The 18996-nt window shown below is 39.3% G+C and overlaps 1 protein-coding gene across 2 annotated transcripts; it reads right to left on the reverse strand.

The window, feature by feature from the left end:
• Positions 1 to 551: 551 nt before the first annotated feature.
• LOC139452372 (serine protease HTRA2, mitochondrial-like) lies at positions 552 to 18959 on the reverse strand. 2 transcript variants are annotated; one of them, XM_071233832.1, is made up of 7 exons: positions 18933 to 18959; positions 16916 to 17117; positions 16383 to 16577; positions 11473 to 11505; positions 8955 to 9069; positions 7534 to 7720; positions 552 to 3042 (listed from the first exon to the last, which is right to left on the reverse strand). In XM_071233832.1, exons 2-7 carry the CDS (start codon positions 17087 to 17089, stop codon positions 2877 to 2879), a joined length of 870 nt encoding a protein of 289 aa, XP_071089933.1. In that variant the 5' UTR covers positions 17090 to 17117; positions 18933 to 18959; the 3' UTR covers positions 552 to 2876. The 2 variants fall into 2 exon arrangements, with proteins under 2 accessions (XP_071089933.1, XP_071089932.1); XM_071233831.1 differs by having other exon boundaries at positions 18552 to 18940.
• Positions 18960 to 18996: the final 37 nt, after the last annotated feature.

An 18996-nucleotide genomic window follows, 5' to 3' on the forward strand; every position in this document is an offset into this window, starting at 1 on the left:
CAGCCCACTGAGATACCATGCCACCGTTTAACATGAATTCGCTACTCGAACACTGGAGACTCAAAGCCGACGAGTCCTTGTTTAGCACCTGAATGCCGAGTGCCATGCAGGGCAACAGCAAGTACCATCTTTTAATGTCTTTTGGTATGACGCTTTCGAGGATCGGACCCCGACCTTCCACACTCCAGGGGACGCTCTACCACTAGACCACGGATGCGGTCAATTTCTATGTTAACAAATGAGCAAATAGGTAATAATAATAATAACATGTTCATTTATACTGCAGCCGATTCCATTCACCTTCTGAATACTCATGGAGCCATATTATTATTACCCTGGTCAATGGATCAGTGTGCACTAGATTTGTATTCTCAGCTCCCTGGGGAGTACACAAACCAAGCTGTATGTGAGGCACTAGAAGGTTAACAGTCACATGGAGGTTATGGTAGGGGTGGGAAGCAGTATTCTGGAGGAAAGTCTCCCTCCTACCGTCACTCTTTTTAAAAACACAAAAAGACACTTGCAATAAATGATTTATTCCAACACCCGTTACAAAGACATCACTTCAGGCCACACACATCCCATCCATAAAATCTTGTACTTTTACTAAGTAGTGCCAATATCAACAACTGGAAAACATTTAATATCAAATATATATGCATCTTTAAAAAGGCAAATATGGTGTTTATCAACAATCTTAATACAGTTAACCCATGTCCCAAACAATAAGGGTGCTCTGGACTTTTTTATTACAGTCAAGTCCCGTTAATTCGACATGGTTGGTTGCATATAATTATGTCGGATTAACGAGCATAAACGAAATCAAGCAGTGAAAGAAAATCGGACAACTATATGAAAGATAATGATACAAACACGTAATAAAAAATATATAAAAAAGTTTATCTTTGCAGGCATTGTAATATGCAGCTACCAGCCGACTTGTCTTGCATCAAAGCACGGGCTGTGTACTGGCGGGCAGATGACCACGGAGTACGCTGATCACTGTGTCGGATTAACAAGACTGATTAATGAGTGATTTCGGCAAATTAGGTGTGTTGGAGTCGGAGTGCGAGACTGTCAAATTAACAGGTCTAAAAAGCACTGATTTAATTGGTTCCAATCATTAGTGTTGGATAAGGCCGATTGTCGGATTAATGAGTGTTGCATTAACAAGACTTGACTGTAGTTGGTTGATGAATATGCTGACTATAACAAGGTTTGAAAATAATATAAAAGTACCAGTATTGAAAGTGTTCAGTATTTCTATTAAGTCTGTGAATTAATGACAGTGATGAAGAAAACTTCTAAGAAGTTCAGTAAAGGAGGAATGTTATTCCTCCATGCACTCTTTCATGTATTTCTTTGTTGCCCCTGACCAACATTCTTTTAATAAATCACATATTAAAAGAACACTATGTAAAACTGTTATTTCATTCAGTTTGGGAAAACAAATCCTCTAACCAACAATCACTTAAAATCAGACCTCCAATTCTGATATGGTACCCCTCTGCTTGATGATCTGACACCTCCCTTGGGAGATCAGGATATCTCATTCATTTCTGTATCTTGATATTAAACTTATTGGACAGTTCTGAATGTAGATAATAAAGGATGATCTCATTGTACTGTCATGGATATTTATACACCCTATTGTGCTCCATGGCATCTGCACCCGCTGAAGGAATATTTCTGTATGGCTTTCCTTTTCTTAAAATCAAGATTTCTAAATCGAGACATTAAATAAATCGTGGCGAATTGTCTTAGAAAGCCAATATCTGACTGGCTAAAGAATTTTTACTTAAATGTGTCAGTCAAAGTTCACTAAGGTTTCATTTGCTGTGACCTTCAGTGAAGGGATCGTCAGATCTTCGTGCAGAGTGGTATTGGTTTGACTAATACACTTGAACAATTGTATCAAAGTATAAAGAAGGATTAACATGTCCTTAATTCTCCTTTAACTGCCATTAAACTTGGTAGTGTCAAACTTTGAAGAACACCATCCATACATAAACAAGCCATTAACTTAATTGATCTTTGGGGTACCGTTCACCTATCATTAAACCAAACATGCCAAATAATATGTACTAATACATAAACAATTATGACATGCCAAATGTTTTGAGTTGAGACAATGGTTACTACTCGAGTCACTTGGTTGATGACAGGAAGGAGAAAGTTCTTGTTTTATAAAACGGAATTGTGGGAATTTACACTAATTTTATACCATGATAATGGAAATCTTACAATTAAAGGATAATTAAGGCTAAAAATATAATAGTCTTGGTTCTCAGGCGCCGCCCGCATCATCATAAAGAAAGCCACACGTTTTGTTTTTATTTCCATTTCCACAAAAATTAAAAATCCTAATACAATACACTGCTTTAGGGTGCATCTAGTATTATGGTCATGGCAGCAATAGGAGTTTGTATGCTTGTTCATATAAGGAGGCCCTTTCACATTTTGATGGTACACAACTGTTTATTTGGGTACACACTATTTAAACAAGACGAATTTTTTTAATAAAAACACTGCCCGCCTGCACTATATTTGCAAAAGTCATTGCCTGAGGACCAATTATTTTATTTTTGTAAGCCGAATTAACAATAATTTTAGGATTGCTTTACACAAACCAGATTAATTCAGCAATTAACTAATGAACTATTTGGGTTTAATGAACTCATTAGTTAATGAATGTATGTCAGAACCTGTTCCTGAGTATAATGAGATTGAAGACTACAACATGCTCATGGTAAAAGAAGTTTGAAAAATGAACCTTTCAACAAGTCTCATACATGCACATTCTCATATATAAAATATTGCCATAAATGAGTCTGTTGTTGTTGACTAGTTGTTGTTGTTGATGTTTACATCCCAGATCAGTCCACCTCTTCTGTGTGGACCACCAGCAGTGTCTTCCTGGCTCCCCGCATGACACACACACGCAACGTGTGGTTGTTCTCCACAGCGCTGTAGACGTCGGAGGAGGAGAGGACATCCTGCCCATTGATCTGCGTTATCACATCTCCGGGGTGGATTCCGCTGCTGTAACAAACACATGTCCATTATCTCCATCCTAGGTTATCTAGTGTATCACATCTCCATTCTATTAAGGCTAAAAAAATAATAGTCTTGGTTCACAGGCACCACCCTCGTGATCATAAAGTCTGACGCACATTTTGTTTTTATTTCCATTTTAAAAAAAATATAAAAATCCTAATACTTAAACACAATGCACAAACAAAATTGAAAATGGAAACAAAAACGAAACATGCAATGGATTTTTGATGATGTGGACAGTGACTGAGAACCAAGACTATTATTTTTTTAGCCTAAGATTATACTGGATCCAATTACCATCATACCTTTTTTTGAGTCTGGTTTGAATGAGATGAGACTTAACATAACCAATTATATTTTCACTGTTCTTTCAAAATAGAAACAAGGGGCGATATCACCAGCACTCGATTCTATTTTGTGTCTGTCTCAAATACAACCTGAATGTTTTTTAGAAGACAGACTTCTTTCTCTTTTCACTACTACTTGGTGGTTGGTGAAACAGTTATTAAAGTAAACATTAAAGGTAAGAATCGATTTCTCTTACTTAGTGTGTGACTGATTGCTACTTGAATCAAGATAAAAAATCACAATCCACAGATGCATCGGTGTAACATATACACTGGCCTTGTCACTGAGGCCTTGCTGAGACAAGATCAGGACTTTGCATGCACAATTACGCTGTGAACGGTCAGAAGAAGATTTTGATGAAATTATGTGCCAAGTAAGTGATAATACCAATTTAACCGGTGAAATCAGTTCCAAAGCAAAGATATGGTGGCGAATGCGTCCTGGGTATTAATCATAAAAATGAATAGAATGGAGATTTAAAACACTGGAGTATGGAGGAAGATCAGTTTCTAATATCTGTACAGAAACAAGGGTTTGAGATTCCTACAGGCATGGTTAAAATCCTAACGGTTAAAGTAAGCTCCTGGTGCTTTTTTCAGCAAAAATGTTTCTAGTATGAAGTCAGTCATAAATGTACTTTCACAAACGAAAACTGGGCAAATTTCATGGAAAATAAACACATGAAAATACGTAATGGTCAGTTTGATTCACAAAATAATCCTGTTGAATCAGAAACTGAAAAGTGAGAACATCTAAACAAAGTGGACACCATTCATGGATAACAACTTCTTTGTTTACTATAAAGGCGACACTTCGGTATAGATCCTTATACCCTTTTCAAGCTTGTAAAGTAAATACTTGCTTGACAATGGTATAAGGATCAATACCGAAACATCGCCTTTACACAGAGCTCCAGATAAGCTGCATATCTGCGTGAAATACGCATCAGAAATGCAGAAATACGCAGTAAAATAAAACCCAAGCGTATCAAATACGCAACGAACATTACAGATATGCTACAAAAATAATACTTGTGCGTATCATCAAAATATTGTGAAGTAACCCTGCGTATTCGATTAGCAAATCAGCAACTTATTTTGAAATTATAAACGGGCATTCCGTCAACCTTGCCAAACTCCACGATGACTGTTACATCATGATCATTTGCCATCACACTTTCTTGTGGAAGTATCATGGTATTTTTGAGTCCTATAAAGCTCTCGAACCCAAACGACAGCAGTTTGCAGGGACTTGATGAATAGTGTTTTAAATATTTAACTTAAATACCCACATGTGTAAAAACTAGTGGGTAACAGAAATTTGAATACCCAGATAGAATTACTGATACCCAATGATTTTAAAATGCATGGGTAAAATACCCACAACACCAAAAGCTTATCTGGAGCTATGTTTACAGTATATACTTGCTTGACAATGGTATAAGGATCTATGCTGAAACGTCGCCTTTACAGTAAATACTTGCTTGACAATGGTATAAGGATCTATACCGAAACATTGCCTTTAAAGTAAATACTTGCTTGACAACGGTATAAGGATCAATACCGAAACGTCGCCTTTACAGTAAACACTTGCTGGACAACGGTATAAGGATCTATACCAAAACGTTGCCTTTAAAGTAAATACTTGCTTGACATCGGTATAAGGATCTATACCGAAACATTGCCTTTAAAGTAAATACTTGCTTGACAACGGTATAAGGATCTATACCGAAACGTTGCCTTTAAAGTAAATACTTGCTTGACAACGGTATAAGGATCTATACCAAAACGTTGCCTTTAAAGTAAATACTTGCTTGACAATGGTATAAGGATCTATACCGAAACGTCGCCTTTACAGTAAACACTTGCTGGACAACGGTATAAGGATCTATACCAAAACGTTGCCTTTAAAGTAAATACTTGCTTGACAATGGTATAAGGATCAATACCGAAACGTCGCCTTTACAGTAAACACTTGCTGGACAACGGTATAAGGATCTATACCAAAACGTTGCCTTTAAAGTAAATACTTGCTTGACATCGGTATAAGGATCTATACCGAAACATTGCCTTTAAAGTAAATACTTGCTTGACAACGGTATAAGGATCTATACCGAAACGTTGCCTTTAAAGTAAATACTTGCTTGACATTGGTATAAGGATCTATACCGAAACATTGCCTTTAAAGTAAATACTTGCTTGACAATGGTATAAGGATCTATACCAAAACGTTGCCTTTAAAGTAAATACTTGCTTGACAACGGTATAAGGATCTATACCGAAACGTTGCCTTTAAAGTAAATACTTGCTTGACAACGGTATAAGGATCTATACCGAAACGTTGCCTTTAAAGTAAATACTTGCTTGACATTGGTATAAGGATCTATACCGAAACATTGCCTTTAAAGTAAATACTTGCTTGACAATGGTATAAGGATCTATACCGAAACGTCGCCTTTACAGTAGATACTTGCTTGACATCGGTATAAGGATCTATACCGAAACGTTGCCTTTAAAGTAAATACTTGCTTGACAACGGTATAAAGATCTATACTGAAACGTCGCCTTTACAGTAAATACTTGGTTGACAACAGTATAAGGATCTATTCCAGAACGTTGCCTTTGCAGTAAATACTTGCTTGACAACGGTATAACTTGCTTGACAATGGTATAAAGATCTATGCTGAAAGGTCGCCTTTACAGTAAAAAAGAAGTTGTTAACCATAAATTGTGTCTACTTTGTCTTCCGTCAACTTGTAAGTAATGCCTATAAAACAGGCACATCGAAACATCTTTACGTGTGCCTAATGGCACACTTACAAGAAATCACATTTCCATCCCGAATTACAAAACTACCTGTCAAGAAAAAACTATTCATACACAGTGAAAACTTCCTGCTTCCAATACCATTTAACAACCTTTTATTATTTTAGAGACATCCACCAAGAGTCATTGTGTCTTTTAACAATTTCTATGACGAACTAGACTAACAGAAGCAGCCCCTTCACTGCCACTTGCTTAAGGCCTCAGGGATTATTACATACCGCCACGCATCTCCAATCTGGTACATTGTGTCTTTTTTAATCCTTTTCAAGAGGAATAAAATGCTCACTTTATTCCAAAAAGGCCAATAAACAAATAATCTGTTATGGCCAAAAATATAACCACCCTTAAAAGCTGAGACACAAATTGGACGTCAGGGCTTAATACGACCATATGACATTCTGAGCCAATAAAGTATCATCTTCCTGAGGCAAGGGAATAAACTGACTGTAAAAGTCCAGTTTCCACCCTTGCCGAACTGGGAAATTATGGTGTTATATTTCAGAGTTATATTTTCGCTGGACTAATGAGTCTATGCATAGTCTAATCAAAATCATGCAATGAAATAGACATCCGGTTTGTAAACAACATGGATTTCAATGTGCAGATTTCAGTCGACTGCAGAATTTGCAAAAGATGTTTACCATCAACTGGGTGTCGACAGATATTTTCCAAATCTTTTCATCTTTTAATCAAGGTGCTCACGTGATTTGATGCACTTCACTAGGTAAGACCCATTTTATTACAATATATATATCTTGATCATCGATCAGATTGTCTTGACTGGGCACAGCTCTTTTGTTTGAAGCAAATGGACTTTGAAATTGGACTTTTATATTCAGTTAACTCTTGCCTCGGGAAGATGACAAAGTGTATTTCTTATTTTGGATGACAGTTCCCACAAAGTAGCTGGTAAGCTAGCTATTTCCCAACACAAAGTGACAGTGTGAACATAAGGTCATACTTTTTTTTAAGCTAATTTATCAAACACAACATTTTGTTGTTGTTGAAAACATCCTGATTGGTAGGTGGGAAAACAATTGGAACAGAGTAAAGACATTTCAGTTTATTTTTTTTGTCTTCAAAAAGTTTTCTGAAAATGTTCTGTAGTTAGACTCACAGTTTAACCTATTGTATGCCAAAATAGTTTGTGATGAATAAATAAACAATTCATACAACTATTTTTTTTTTCACCTTATTTTTTTTCTGTTGGTGTAATCCATAAACAATTCTAAGACAAGTCTGGATGGACAGTGTCCCATGATGCACTAAAACCACTGAATGATGACACCCCTAGTTGACATACTTATAAGCTGGTGACCCGAGCGTGACCTTGTGTACGAAAACTCCATGCTGTACATCAGGGAAGTCCCCCGATCTCTCCTTCAGCTCCATCAAGATGCTCGGCGTCAGCGTCAGCATCGTGATGCCCATGAACCGACGTGCCTTGGCGCCACTCCCTGTACCAAACCAGCCTCGGGACTTGCTTTTGGCTGCAAGAAGAGACCAAGGAGTCATGTAATGGGTAGGATAAGAAAATTGCAGCTCGTGTATTGGTAAGTTGGTTAACACAAACTGTTTGATAATTATCGCCTCACTCAGCAATATTCCAACAATATCATGACAGTATGTAAATACAAAAATCTTCTTTTGTGTTCATCCCATTGGGGTATTCAAATAAATACATAAATATACATAGTGTGTACCACAGAGTGTGCCTGATGAAGAAGGCCAGAAGGCCAAAAGCTTAACACTATGTATTGTCTGTCACTAATCAAGTCTGGACCAGACAATCTAGTGATTGACATCATAGGCATCAATCCTTGCGATTGCAATATGATAAAATGCATCAACCAAATCAACGAGAAAGACCACCTGTCCATTTAGTCGCCACTTATGACAAGCATAGGTTGCTGGGGCCCTATCTCGGGCAAGAAATTCCCACTGAGGCAAATTACTGTATTCGATGTAATAAGCGCCCCGCTCTAATAAGCGCCCACGGGGATATTTGCTGATATATTAGCTAGTGAATAATCCCAATTGGCACCCCTTCCGATTGATCAATGTACACAAGACTTATTTATTCGCGTATAATATGCACTGTTAATTATGGGGAATTAGATTCTGGAAAAATATATCTGTCGTACATAAACATTTTAAGGCTGTCAGTATAAACCACGAAATTTATCTTTCAACTCTGTTTTTTTTCCACCAAAACAATATTCCAATAAGAGCCCTCTATTTCTAATTTTTGAGAGCGCCCAGGGCGCTTATTACGTAGAATACGGTAGTGTGAAATGTTGCAAGGCCAGGCCATTTCTTGTTTCTTGTTCCCTACATTTCCGTTGCCTAATTCTGCCATCATGATGAAAGAATACAAATGGAGGAGAACTATTATTGCAGAACAATACAGGTTTCACAATAATTTATTTAAATCCCAGTATAATGTCTCTTCTTTGGAACACATTTTGGAGTGTGTGAGTGTTTTGTTACCATGAACAGCTATATCTAGGTCTTGTTTTTCTACCTTGCTGAAGACTTCTGCCAAAATGTCAAACTATTCTCTCTACGCTGAGATGCAACAGAAAAGGAAACAGTAAAACTGAAATCAGTAATGTCTATTATCGGTATTTAATTTATGTGAGTCTGACGTGACCTATGGAGGATTTGTCCAATCGCGATAGAGAGATATCAACATGGAGCAAAAGATCTGATTATTGTGCTTACCTCTATTCAATAAGTCATCAGCTTTCGCCAAAAATTCACTTGCATAGTCAGAGGGGATGGCAAACGAGATTCCCGTGGTCACCTTCATTGTGTTGATGCCAATAGCCTCTCCATCCTAAACACAAAATGTCGCAAAATCAGGCAAAACAGAAGCAGTACAGAACATGTGGAACAAAACTGATATTATGAGTGAACATTGTTACAACATCCTGTAAAGAACTGACTGGGGCTTATTGGGGAATCATAACACACAGTCAGCCTGGTGGTTTTGGACGCCCAATCAACTGACATCTTTTACTCTCATACCGTACCACTCCGGGTGAAGATCTGACAACTCCTGCACAAGATTTTCGTCAGGTACAGTGTTTGAAATGATTTTAAACCCAACAAAACAGTTGGGCAGGTGACCAAGTGTTGCTTGCCCATCTTCAAAATTATCTGCCTGCATTTCGACATTATAAATATTGAAAAATAGCAAAAACAAAGAGACCAATAATGTCTTGATTCAGCTGAAATAATGCAAACAATTACTTGAGAATCTACAAGGAGTTATAATAAAACTGAATACATAAGCAGTCTTAAATTATCTGCCAGACAGTCGGGTAGGTGGAGGAAAATGTCATGCAGCCCAACAGAAAATTTACCAGCCACAGGCAGGTGGGCATGCAGTTATTTCTGACACTGCTCAGGTAAACCACTTTGACCTAGCTCTCCTTCCAAATCAAGAGTGAATGGGTTCTTGGGCCAAACAGATGTCAGCTTTCTAAAATGATTTAGCTTCATGTATTTACCACCTGGATTCTGACATTTGATTTTCAACCCACACGGAATACCAATATAATTTCAATCGCACTTCCTTTCGGGTGTAGGTACCATGTTGCTCAGAAACAACAGGGTGAATAACATATCAACCACTATAGAATGGAGAGGCCTTTTTTTTTCATCTACATTCAGAATTAGTTGATTTAGTTCCTTTTCACGATACAAAAATCAGATATGCTAGTTTGAATACTTAATCACACATACAGTGGTGAATTAAAGAGTCTCTACACTGATTGGCTGATTACAAAGTTCACCTAACCTGACGCCTAATGAAGATGTCCTCAGATCTTCATGCAGGGAGATTCATATCGGAGCAAAAGATCTGATTTTAAAGAGATTGATGCACACAACACAACACCACAAAAACAGGTCATGAGATAAAAATACATCCTGTTATCCATAGATGAGACAAACAGAGCACAAGTGTTAAACAATACATCTTGACAAGGCAAGGGAGTTAACTGACTATAAAAGTCCAGTTTATACCCTTGCAGAATTATGTTGGAATTTTTTAGTTATATTTTGGCTGGACTAACAAGTCTATGCATAGTCCAAACAAAATCGAGTAATGAAATCGACATCTCGTTCGTTTGTCCTGCCAAAATATAACTCCTTAATTCAAGCCTAGTTTGGCAAGGTACACTGGACTTTAATATTTAACTCCAGTTAACAGTTAACTCCCTTGCCTCGGGACGATGCATAACACATACCCATGGGCGGATACAGCTTTTTTGAAAAGGGGGGTGCACAATTAAGATCTATTTATTGTCTTTGGTGGTAATTTATACAGAAATAAAGATTTTTTTCGAAATAAAAAGGGAGGGGGTGCGCACCCCCGCTCTGTATCCGCCCATGCATACCTTAATCAATATGAATACAATATTGTGCACGATGCATTATACACTTAAGTAGTGTCATCCATCTTCATTTACTTAACAACTTGCTAAATTATGATAAAGATTCAATTTGTTAATGTGAATACTATTTGATTTACCTATTTTGGCAGCATATAAATCAACATATGTGATATCTAAATCAACTAACATTCTAACTATTTTCACCGAACATGTTCATCAAGTAATGTGTTGTAGCCAATGTAGATCAGCTTCGCCTCAATCAATTTTCAGTGAATAAGCAGTTTTTTATTCACATTCACAAGAAACACAAAAAATTTGATATTGATTGATTGATATATTTTCCTTCTACTTCCTCCTCTCTCCAAAAGTAATTTATTTATCATGTTGATGCATTTATTTCCTTGAAAGGAAAGATTTCCCCCTTTCAAATCCTCAATATCCATGAATACAAAATTACTTCTGATGTAATCTAAATAATTTTTGTTATATAAAAATTAAGAACGACTATTTCACATTTCACTTATTGTTTAATACTGCATAAACTGGCAACTGAATGTAAACATTGTCATGACAGTAAGAATCAGCTTTCTTCTGAAATCTTTAATAAAAGTCAAAACTACGACAACAATATTGTCCAATGATTAATGTCATTTTAAGACCATTAATCAACCATGCCATTTTCCTCAAACAAATCTAATATTTTGACCCGGAAAACATGTAAATTGCGACAAAATATTTCACACGGACACAAATTGAATGGTATTTTTTACGAAAATCTTATGCATTTCAAATGCATCTGTCAAACGGGAATGAATGGTCTGTGTGTTGCCGGTACTCACCAGGTTGACTAACGGCCCTCCCGAGTTGCCAAACTGAAAAATGGAAAATAAAGCCGATATAAAGTCTTTGAAAGGCACTTAGAAGTGATACACATAAGGAAGAGAATTTATAGATGTCAACTTCTTTACAATGAGGAGGTTCCACGTAATAAAGAGGCTGATATCCATAAATTCTCTTCCTTAAGCCAAAATAGTATTCAAACAATGACTTTGTAGAATGTGGAATGTTCTGTAAAATAATTTGTTCAAAGCATTCTGCGTGCTGAGGGCTAGAGGACTGCCCACTGCTACTGACTAACATGGTACTGGTACCTCTGTGTGCTGAGGGCTGGAGGACTGTCCACTGCTACTGACTAACATGGTACTGGTACCTCTGTGTGCTGAGGGCTAGAGGACTGCCCACTGCTACTGACTAACATGGTACTGGTACCTCTGTGTGCTGAGGGCTAGAGGACTGCCCACTGCTACTGACTAACATGGTACTGGTACCTCTGTGTGCTGAGGGCTAGAGGACTGCCCACTGCTACTGACTAACATGGTACCTCTGTGTGCTGAGGGCTAGAGGACTGCCCACTGCTTCTGACTAACATGGTACTTGTACTTCTTTGTGCTGAGGGGTAGAACACTGCCCATTGCTACTGACTAACATGGTACCTCTGTGTGCTGAGGGCTAGAGGACTGCCCACTGCTTCTGACTAACATGGTACTGGTACCTCTGTGTGCTGAGGGCCAGAGGACTGCCCACTGCTACTGACTAACATGGTACTTGTACCTCTGTGTGCTGAGTGCCAGAGGACTGCCCACAGCTACTGACTAACATGGTACTTGTACCTCTGTGTGCTGAGGGCCAGAGGACTGCCCACTGCTACTGACTAACATGGTACTTGTACCTCTGTGTGCTGAGGGCTGGAGGACTGTCCACTGCTACTGACTAACATGGTACTGGTACCTCTGTGTGCTGAGGGCTAGAGGACTGCCCACTGCTTCTGACTAACATGGTACTTGTACCTCTGTGTGCTGAGGGCTAGAGGACTGCCCACTGCTTCTGACTAACATGGTACTTGTACCTCTGTGTGCTGAGGGCTGGAGGACTGCCCACTGCTACTGACTAACATGGTACTGGTACCTCTGTGTGCTGAGGGCCAGAGGACTGCCCACTGCTACTGACTAACATGGTACTTGTACCTCTGTGTGCTGAGGGCCAGAGGACTGCCCACTGCTTCTGACTAATATGGTACTTGTACCTCTGTGTGCTGAGGGCTGGAGGACTGCCCACTGCTTCTGACTAACATGGTACTTGTACCTCTGTGTGCTGAGGGCAAGAGGACTGCCCACTGCTTCTGACTAACATGGTACTTGTACCTCTGTGTACTGAGGGCTAGAGGACTGCCCGCTGCTACTGACTAACATGGTACCTCTGTGTGCTGAGGGCTAGAGGACTGCCCACTGTTACTGACTAACATGGTACTGGTACCTCTGTGTGCTGAGGGCTGGAGGTATGCCCACAGCTTCTGACTAACATGGTACTTGTACCTCTGTGTGCTGAGGGCTAGAGGACTGCCCACTGCTTCTGACTAACATGGTACTGGTACCTCTGTGTGCTGAGGGCTGGAGGACTGCCCACTGCTTCTGACTAACATGGTACTTGTACCTCTGTGTGCTGAGGGCTAGAGGACTGCCCACTGCTACTGACTAACGTGGTACTGGTACCTCTGTGTGCTGAGGGCTGGAGGACTGCCCACTGCTTCTGACTAACATGGTACTTGTACCTCTGTGTGCTGAGGGCTAGAGGACTGCCCACTGCTACTGACTAACGTGGTACTGGTACCTCTGTGTGCTGAGGGCTAGAGGACTGTCCACTGCTTCTGACTAACATGGTACTGGTACCTCTGTGTGCTGAGGGCTAGAGGACTGCCCACTGCTACTGACTATCATGGTACTGGTACCTCTGTGTGCTGGGGGCTAGAGGACTGTCCATTGTCTTGCAGTTTCAGACATTGTACAAATCTGTGAACCAATTAAACAATAAATGTCTTGCCCTACTTTAGAAATAAACATTTATTTACATACTACCGGTACTGACAAAAAAAAGGGAACTGATGAAATGATGGTCAAGGTGTAATGACGATAAATGTCTGTAGAATAGATTTCTGCTGTGTAGATCAATATCTGGAGTGTCCACCCTGTTGGGCGATACATGCACAACACCTTGATGAGGGTCCTGATGAGTTTTAATGCTTAATGTAAAACACCCTTCAAACACTATCGTAAACGTAAAATTCATCTTTTTTTATCGTAAATGCTTAACGGAAATACCAAAAAATAACTGCTTAATGGAAATAAATAATTTACTGCTTATCGTAAAATGATAAAAATGGTCAAAAACAGTCTGTCTTCAAGACCCAAATGCTAAGCCACAGAAAGCAGGCTGCGCAACTGACGCAGGGGACCAGTCTAGAATGTTTAGCGATTTCAGATTTTACCCAGAATTAAAAATATGAATTGTCAAGATGAAACGAAAGGTAAAATAACCTGGTGATAATATTATAATATTTGTTGAAAAATTCATTTGTCATTTTTGTGAAACAAATATGCGACCCCCCCAAAAAAATAATTTCGTGACGATTTTATTGAAAAAGAAGAAAAATTACTACTTAATGAAAAAGTATCCTAAATTTTACTGCTTACTGCTTATGGGAGCCCCCCCCATAAGGACCCTCCTTGATGTCTTACTGTTGGTTAACTTGTGAATGGTTTCCCTTGGAAATTGCCCGCTATTCATCCTGTACAGCTACCCACAGCTATGCCAAGTTGGGTCTCTGGTGTACACACTACACATGAGAACATCCCACATATGCTCTATTGGGGACATGTCAGGGGACTTAGCGGGCCAGTCCAATGTCCGTATGTGTTCTCGTCGGAGATAATCAGTGACGACTTGGTCACAATGTGGTCTGCCATTGTCACCTTGCAGTTCAAAATGTCTGCTGATAATTCTCACAAATGGGATGACAAGACGCAAAATATCATCAACATATTGCTGCCCAGTCAAATGTCCATTCACAATAACCAAATCAGTTTGGTCTTGTGTGATAACCCCCCACACGATGACACTCCCAACCCCAAACCGATCATGTTCAAGAATTGTTGGCCTGGCATACTGCTCAATGCTACGTTGCCAACAATGTTGTCTGCCATCTGTGATTTGTTTGTTTGTTCGTTTGTTGTTTAACGCTGATCTCAGCAATATGACGGCGGTCTGTAAATAATCGAGTCTGGACCAGACAATCCAGTGATTGACATCATGATCTTCAATCCACGCAATTGGGATACGATGACATGCATCAACCAAGTCAGTGAGTCTGACCATCCGATCCCGTAAGTCGCCTCTTACAACAAGCATTGTCACCTTTTATGGCAAGCATGGGTTGTTGAAGACCTATTCTACCCTGGATCTTCACGGGTCCTGCCAGCTGTGAATCGGAAGCAGAACCTTGTTTCGTCATTAAACATGGTGTTATTCCATTGGCACACAGCCCGTGCCTGATGTTGCCTCGCCCACGCCAATCTTTGCCAGGGTAGGCTATTGGGGACACATCCTTCACAGGCCACCTTGCTTTCAGGCGGGCTGCATAGAGCCAGTTTTCAACGGTGGATGTTGAAATGAATAGTTCAATAAGACAATCTTGTCTAGGTGTCGTTGTTTTGGGCCTGCCACACCCAGGTCTCATAGCAACACCTCCTGTGTGACGGTATTTGTCCCACAGTCACCAAATTACACTTTTGGAATTGACAACCTGGGATATTGGCATACCCCCTCTATTAGCCATTTTATCTGTTCATTGGGATACTGTCTTGGAGGCATTTTTAGGCATGCGCTTAGCATTAGTGATTGTGAGTTCCCCTATAGGCGCACACACCTTGGCTTCTGTTTGCACATGCATCACATGCTGTTCATGAATGATGTGAAATTTCAGAGCGATTAAGTGTTGCATTCAGTTGCAATACCACAGTATCGTAAATGAACTCCTCAACGATACATTCAAATCATTAGTTCCCTTCTTTTTTGTCGGGGGGGGCATGGGTGACCCAGTCGTCTAAGGCGCCGTAATTCGCTGTGCAGAGTTGCATCCCTTGGGCATGCCAGAAACCTATGATTGTGGATTCGAATCCTAGTTCGCCCCAATTATGTTTCTAGGTTTGTCAGCACCATACCCATGCTCGTGGGTTTCACCAAACTGCAAAACGGCTAAGACCTGAATCACTTCGAGCTTTCCTCCCACATAAAGTTGACAGGCCGTGATATAACTGGAATACTGTTATAAGCGGCTAAAACCCAACTCACTCACTCATTCTTTTTTGTCGGTAGAATATATACATCACTAACATGTCTTAACTCTTTTCGTCAAGTTTGGGTCTAAATTGGATTGAATTCTTTGACTTTTTTTAGGTAATATTAGAGGCACCAGAGCTGAGAGTATTAAGTGTCAGCACCAGAGGCCTTGTAAATGATGTTGAAAATTCAGTAACAACAGGGGGATATTGGAAGTTCAAAGGTTGAAGTTTAATCCAATATCAATATATGCAAAAAAACATAATATATTATTTTCCACATAGTACATGCTTGCACATCAAATCTCATAATGATATAGGTTGAAACAGCTTGGTAATGGGCAAAAATGTCATCTTCAATATGGCTGTCATGGCGGACATGTTTAAAATAAGATCACAATTCTGTGAACCGATCTTAGTGACACTATAGGTGGGATCATTCATACAAAGTTTCAGCTCGATATGCCTGGTAGTTTCAGAGGAGATGGAGAGACAATGCGCATGAGTGTTTACTGTTAGTATCTAATTTCTTAATTTCGAATCATCCAAACAGCTGAAAATTAATATGGTATGCTTACATTGATGACAGCATCAGTCTGTATGTACTCCATGTCCTTGTTGTGGATGCCCAGCTCCTTGCTGCCTCGATGGACAGTGCTGACGATTCCGGCGGTCACAGTGTTGCTGAGGGCTAGCGGACTCCCCATTGCTATCACCCATTCCCCAGGCTCTAGGGAGGAAGACTTACCAAGCTGTAGTGTTGGGAGGCCTTTCTGAATAGCAGTTGCAATAAGTCAAAACATAGGAAAGGGCAAATGCATATACAGTTTATTATGATTCAGATTATGGATGAAATACTATATTAAGAATATTTTACTTTAAATTTTTTTAAATAGTTCTTTTTCTTGTTTTACAGATGAGTTTCAGTTACAACATGGAAACAATTACAAAAATAAACAAAATGTGGTTTTGTTTGCAAGTAGTTTTCAGGAAATTAACTTCAAAACAACACAGACCATAACCGGGTAACAAAAAACTGTGATGTGTTGACATTTCAATTGTTACATTCCTACAAACTGATTATGATTAATATCTGTTTTGATTAACTCACAGCTTGAATTTGGATGGTTGCTAGATCTGAGACGGGATCTACAGCTTGTACCACGCCATCAAATTCCCTTCCGTCATGCAGCTTCACACGTAGAGATTGCTTGTTGCCAACGACATGGGCATTGGTTAGAATGAGTCCATTCTCACGCACAATGAAACCAGAGCCATTTGACATTGTGGTGTAGCCTCCATGGAATGGATGCCTGCAACAAACAGTTACTGTGAATCTCCATCCTTTAAAATAAACATTCTAATTCTCTGGCTGCCTGTCTAAACTGCCGGGGAAAAAGAAAGTACACAGTTGAAAATTGAATGTCACCCAAAAATTACAAACATTATCAAAATGTTACAAGGTTGAGTGAGTGAGTGGGTTTGGGTTAAACTGTGAGTCTGACTACAGAAAATTTTCAGAAAACCTTTTGAAGAAGTAAATGATAAACTGAAATGTCTTTACTCTGTTTCAATTGTTTTCCCACCTACCAATCAGGATGTTTTCAACAACAACAAAATGTTGTATTTTGATAAATTAGCTTAAAAAAAGTATGACTTGATGTTCATGTTGTTGCTTTGTGTTGGGGAATAGCTAGCTTACCAGCTACTTTGTGGGAACTGTCATCCAAAAGAAGAAATACACTTTGTCATCTTCCCGAGGCAAGGGAGTTAACTGAATATAAAAGTCCATTTGCTTCAAACAAAATAGCTGCGCCCAGTCAAGACAATCTGAGTGAGTGAGTGAGTATGGTTTTACGCCGCTTTTAGCAATATTCCAGCAATATCAGGGTGGGGGACACCAGAAATGGGCTTCACACATTGTACCCATGTTGGGAATCGAACCTGGGTCTTCGGCGTGACGGGGAACGCTTTTACCACTAGGCTTCCCGTCCGCCCCTACTAGGCTGAAAACAGTCACCAAAACACTGGAAACATAGGGTAAAAAACACAACTATGACACCTGTATCAAATACATCACCATCGAAAAACCATTTCTTGTTTGTTTCACTTTTAGCCACCATTAACATGGATGTATACTTTCTTTTGCCCAGCTGTTTGAATAGCATTAAAGTGTAGGATTTTTAGATCTCAATATGCAGGTTTGATCACACAATGCAGATTTTGACTATAAGTCCATATCTAATGTTCCTCATCACTTTTTGTGGATAATCAAATAAGCCTCCAGTCGAAACCCTCAATGTAACCAGTACCATTGGTAGGTACCAGTAGCCTAGTGGTTAAAGCACTCACTCGTCACGCTGAAGACCCGGGTTCGATTCCCCACATGGGTACAATGTGTGAAGCCCATTTCTGGTGTCCCCCAATGTGATATTGCTGGAATATTGCTAAAAGCAGCGTAAAACAATACTCACTCACTCACTTGGATAGGTACCATGTTTCAGTTTCATAGCTGCATCACAAGATAATGTAATACCTGCTTTCTAAATACATTACATTATGTACATTATGTAAGAGAATTAAACTTTGTGTAATGAATGCGTACACTTTGTATATACATCACCACTGATTTTAATGGCACACAAGTACAAACACAAAGTACTGTTGTCACGGCACACAAGCAACATAACAATGAAAACAATAAACAGAAATGGCATGTCTTAGACATGCCTGAAAGACTGCATTACCTCCCTTTTAATTCAATGTACACAACAGCTGGAGATGCTTTTTTAACAACATCTGCAATGAAATTAAATTGCGTCCTAGGGGAATCGATCACAGCAGCATGAACTGTGGGTGTCATTCTGTCCCTCAGTAGCTCATACAATGAAAGGGATATACACAGTGCACTTCCACCGATGAAAATTGACATTGGTTTAGAAACATTTCGTTTGACATTGACCGACGAAGCGTTTTTAGTGGCAAATCCAGCTAAATATCCATTTTTTGAAACAGTTCTATCACGGATGTTAAACAATAGACATTTATATCTAGCTGTATGTACACAGAATCGTCTTAAAGATGACACTAAAGCCATAGTGAGAAAAGTTCGAATTGCCGATACAAACAGGGAAATGATTTTACACCAAGGCAGCCATCTTTGCAGAGTTATATTGCTTTGCTTTCGTATTT

Source organism: Haliotis cracherodii, unplaced genomic scaffold, assembly GCF_022045235.1.
Source record: "Haliotis cracherodii isolate W230 unplaced genomic scaffold, xgHalCrac1.p SCAF_9, whole genome shotgun sequence".
Classification (NCBI taxonomy): domain Eukaryota; kingdom Metazoa; phylum Mollusca; class Gastropoda; order Lepetellida; family Haliotidae; genus Haliotis; species Haliotis cracherodii.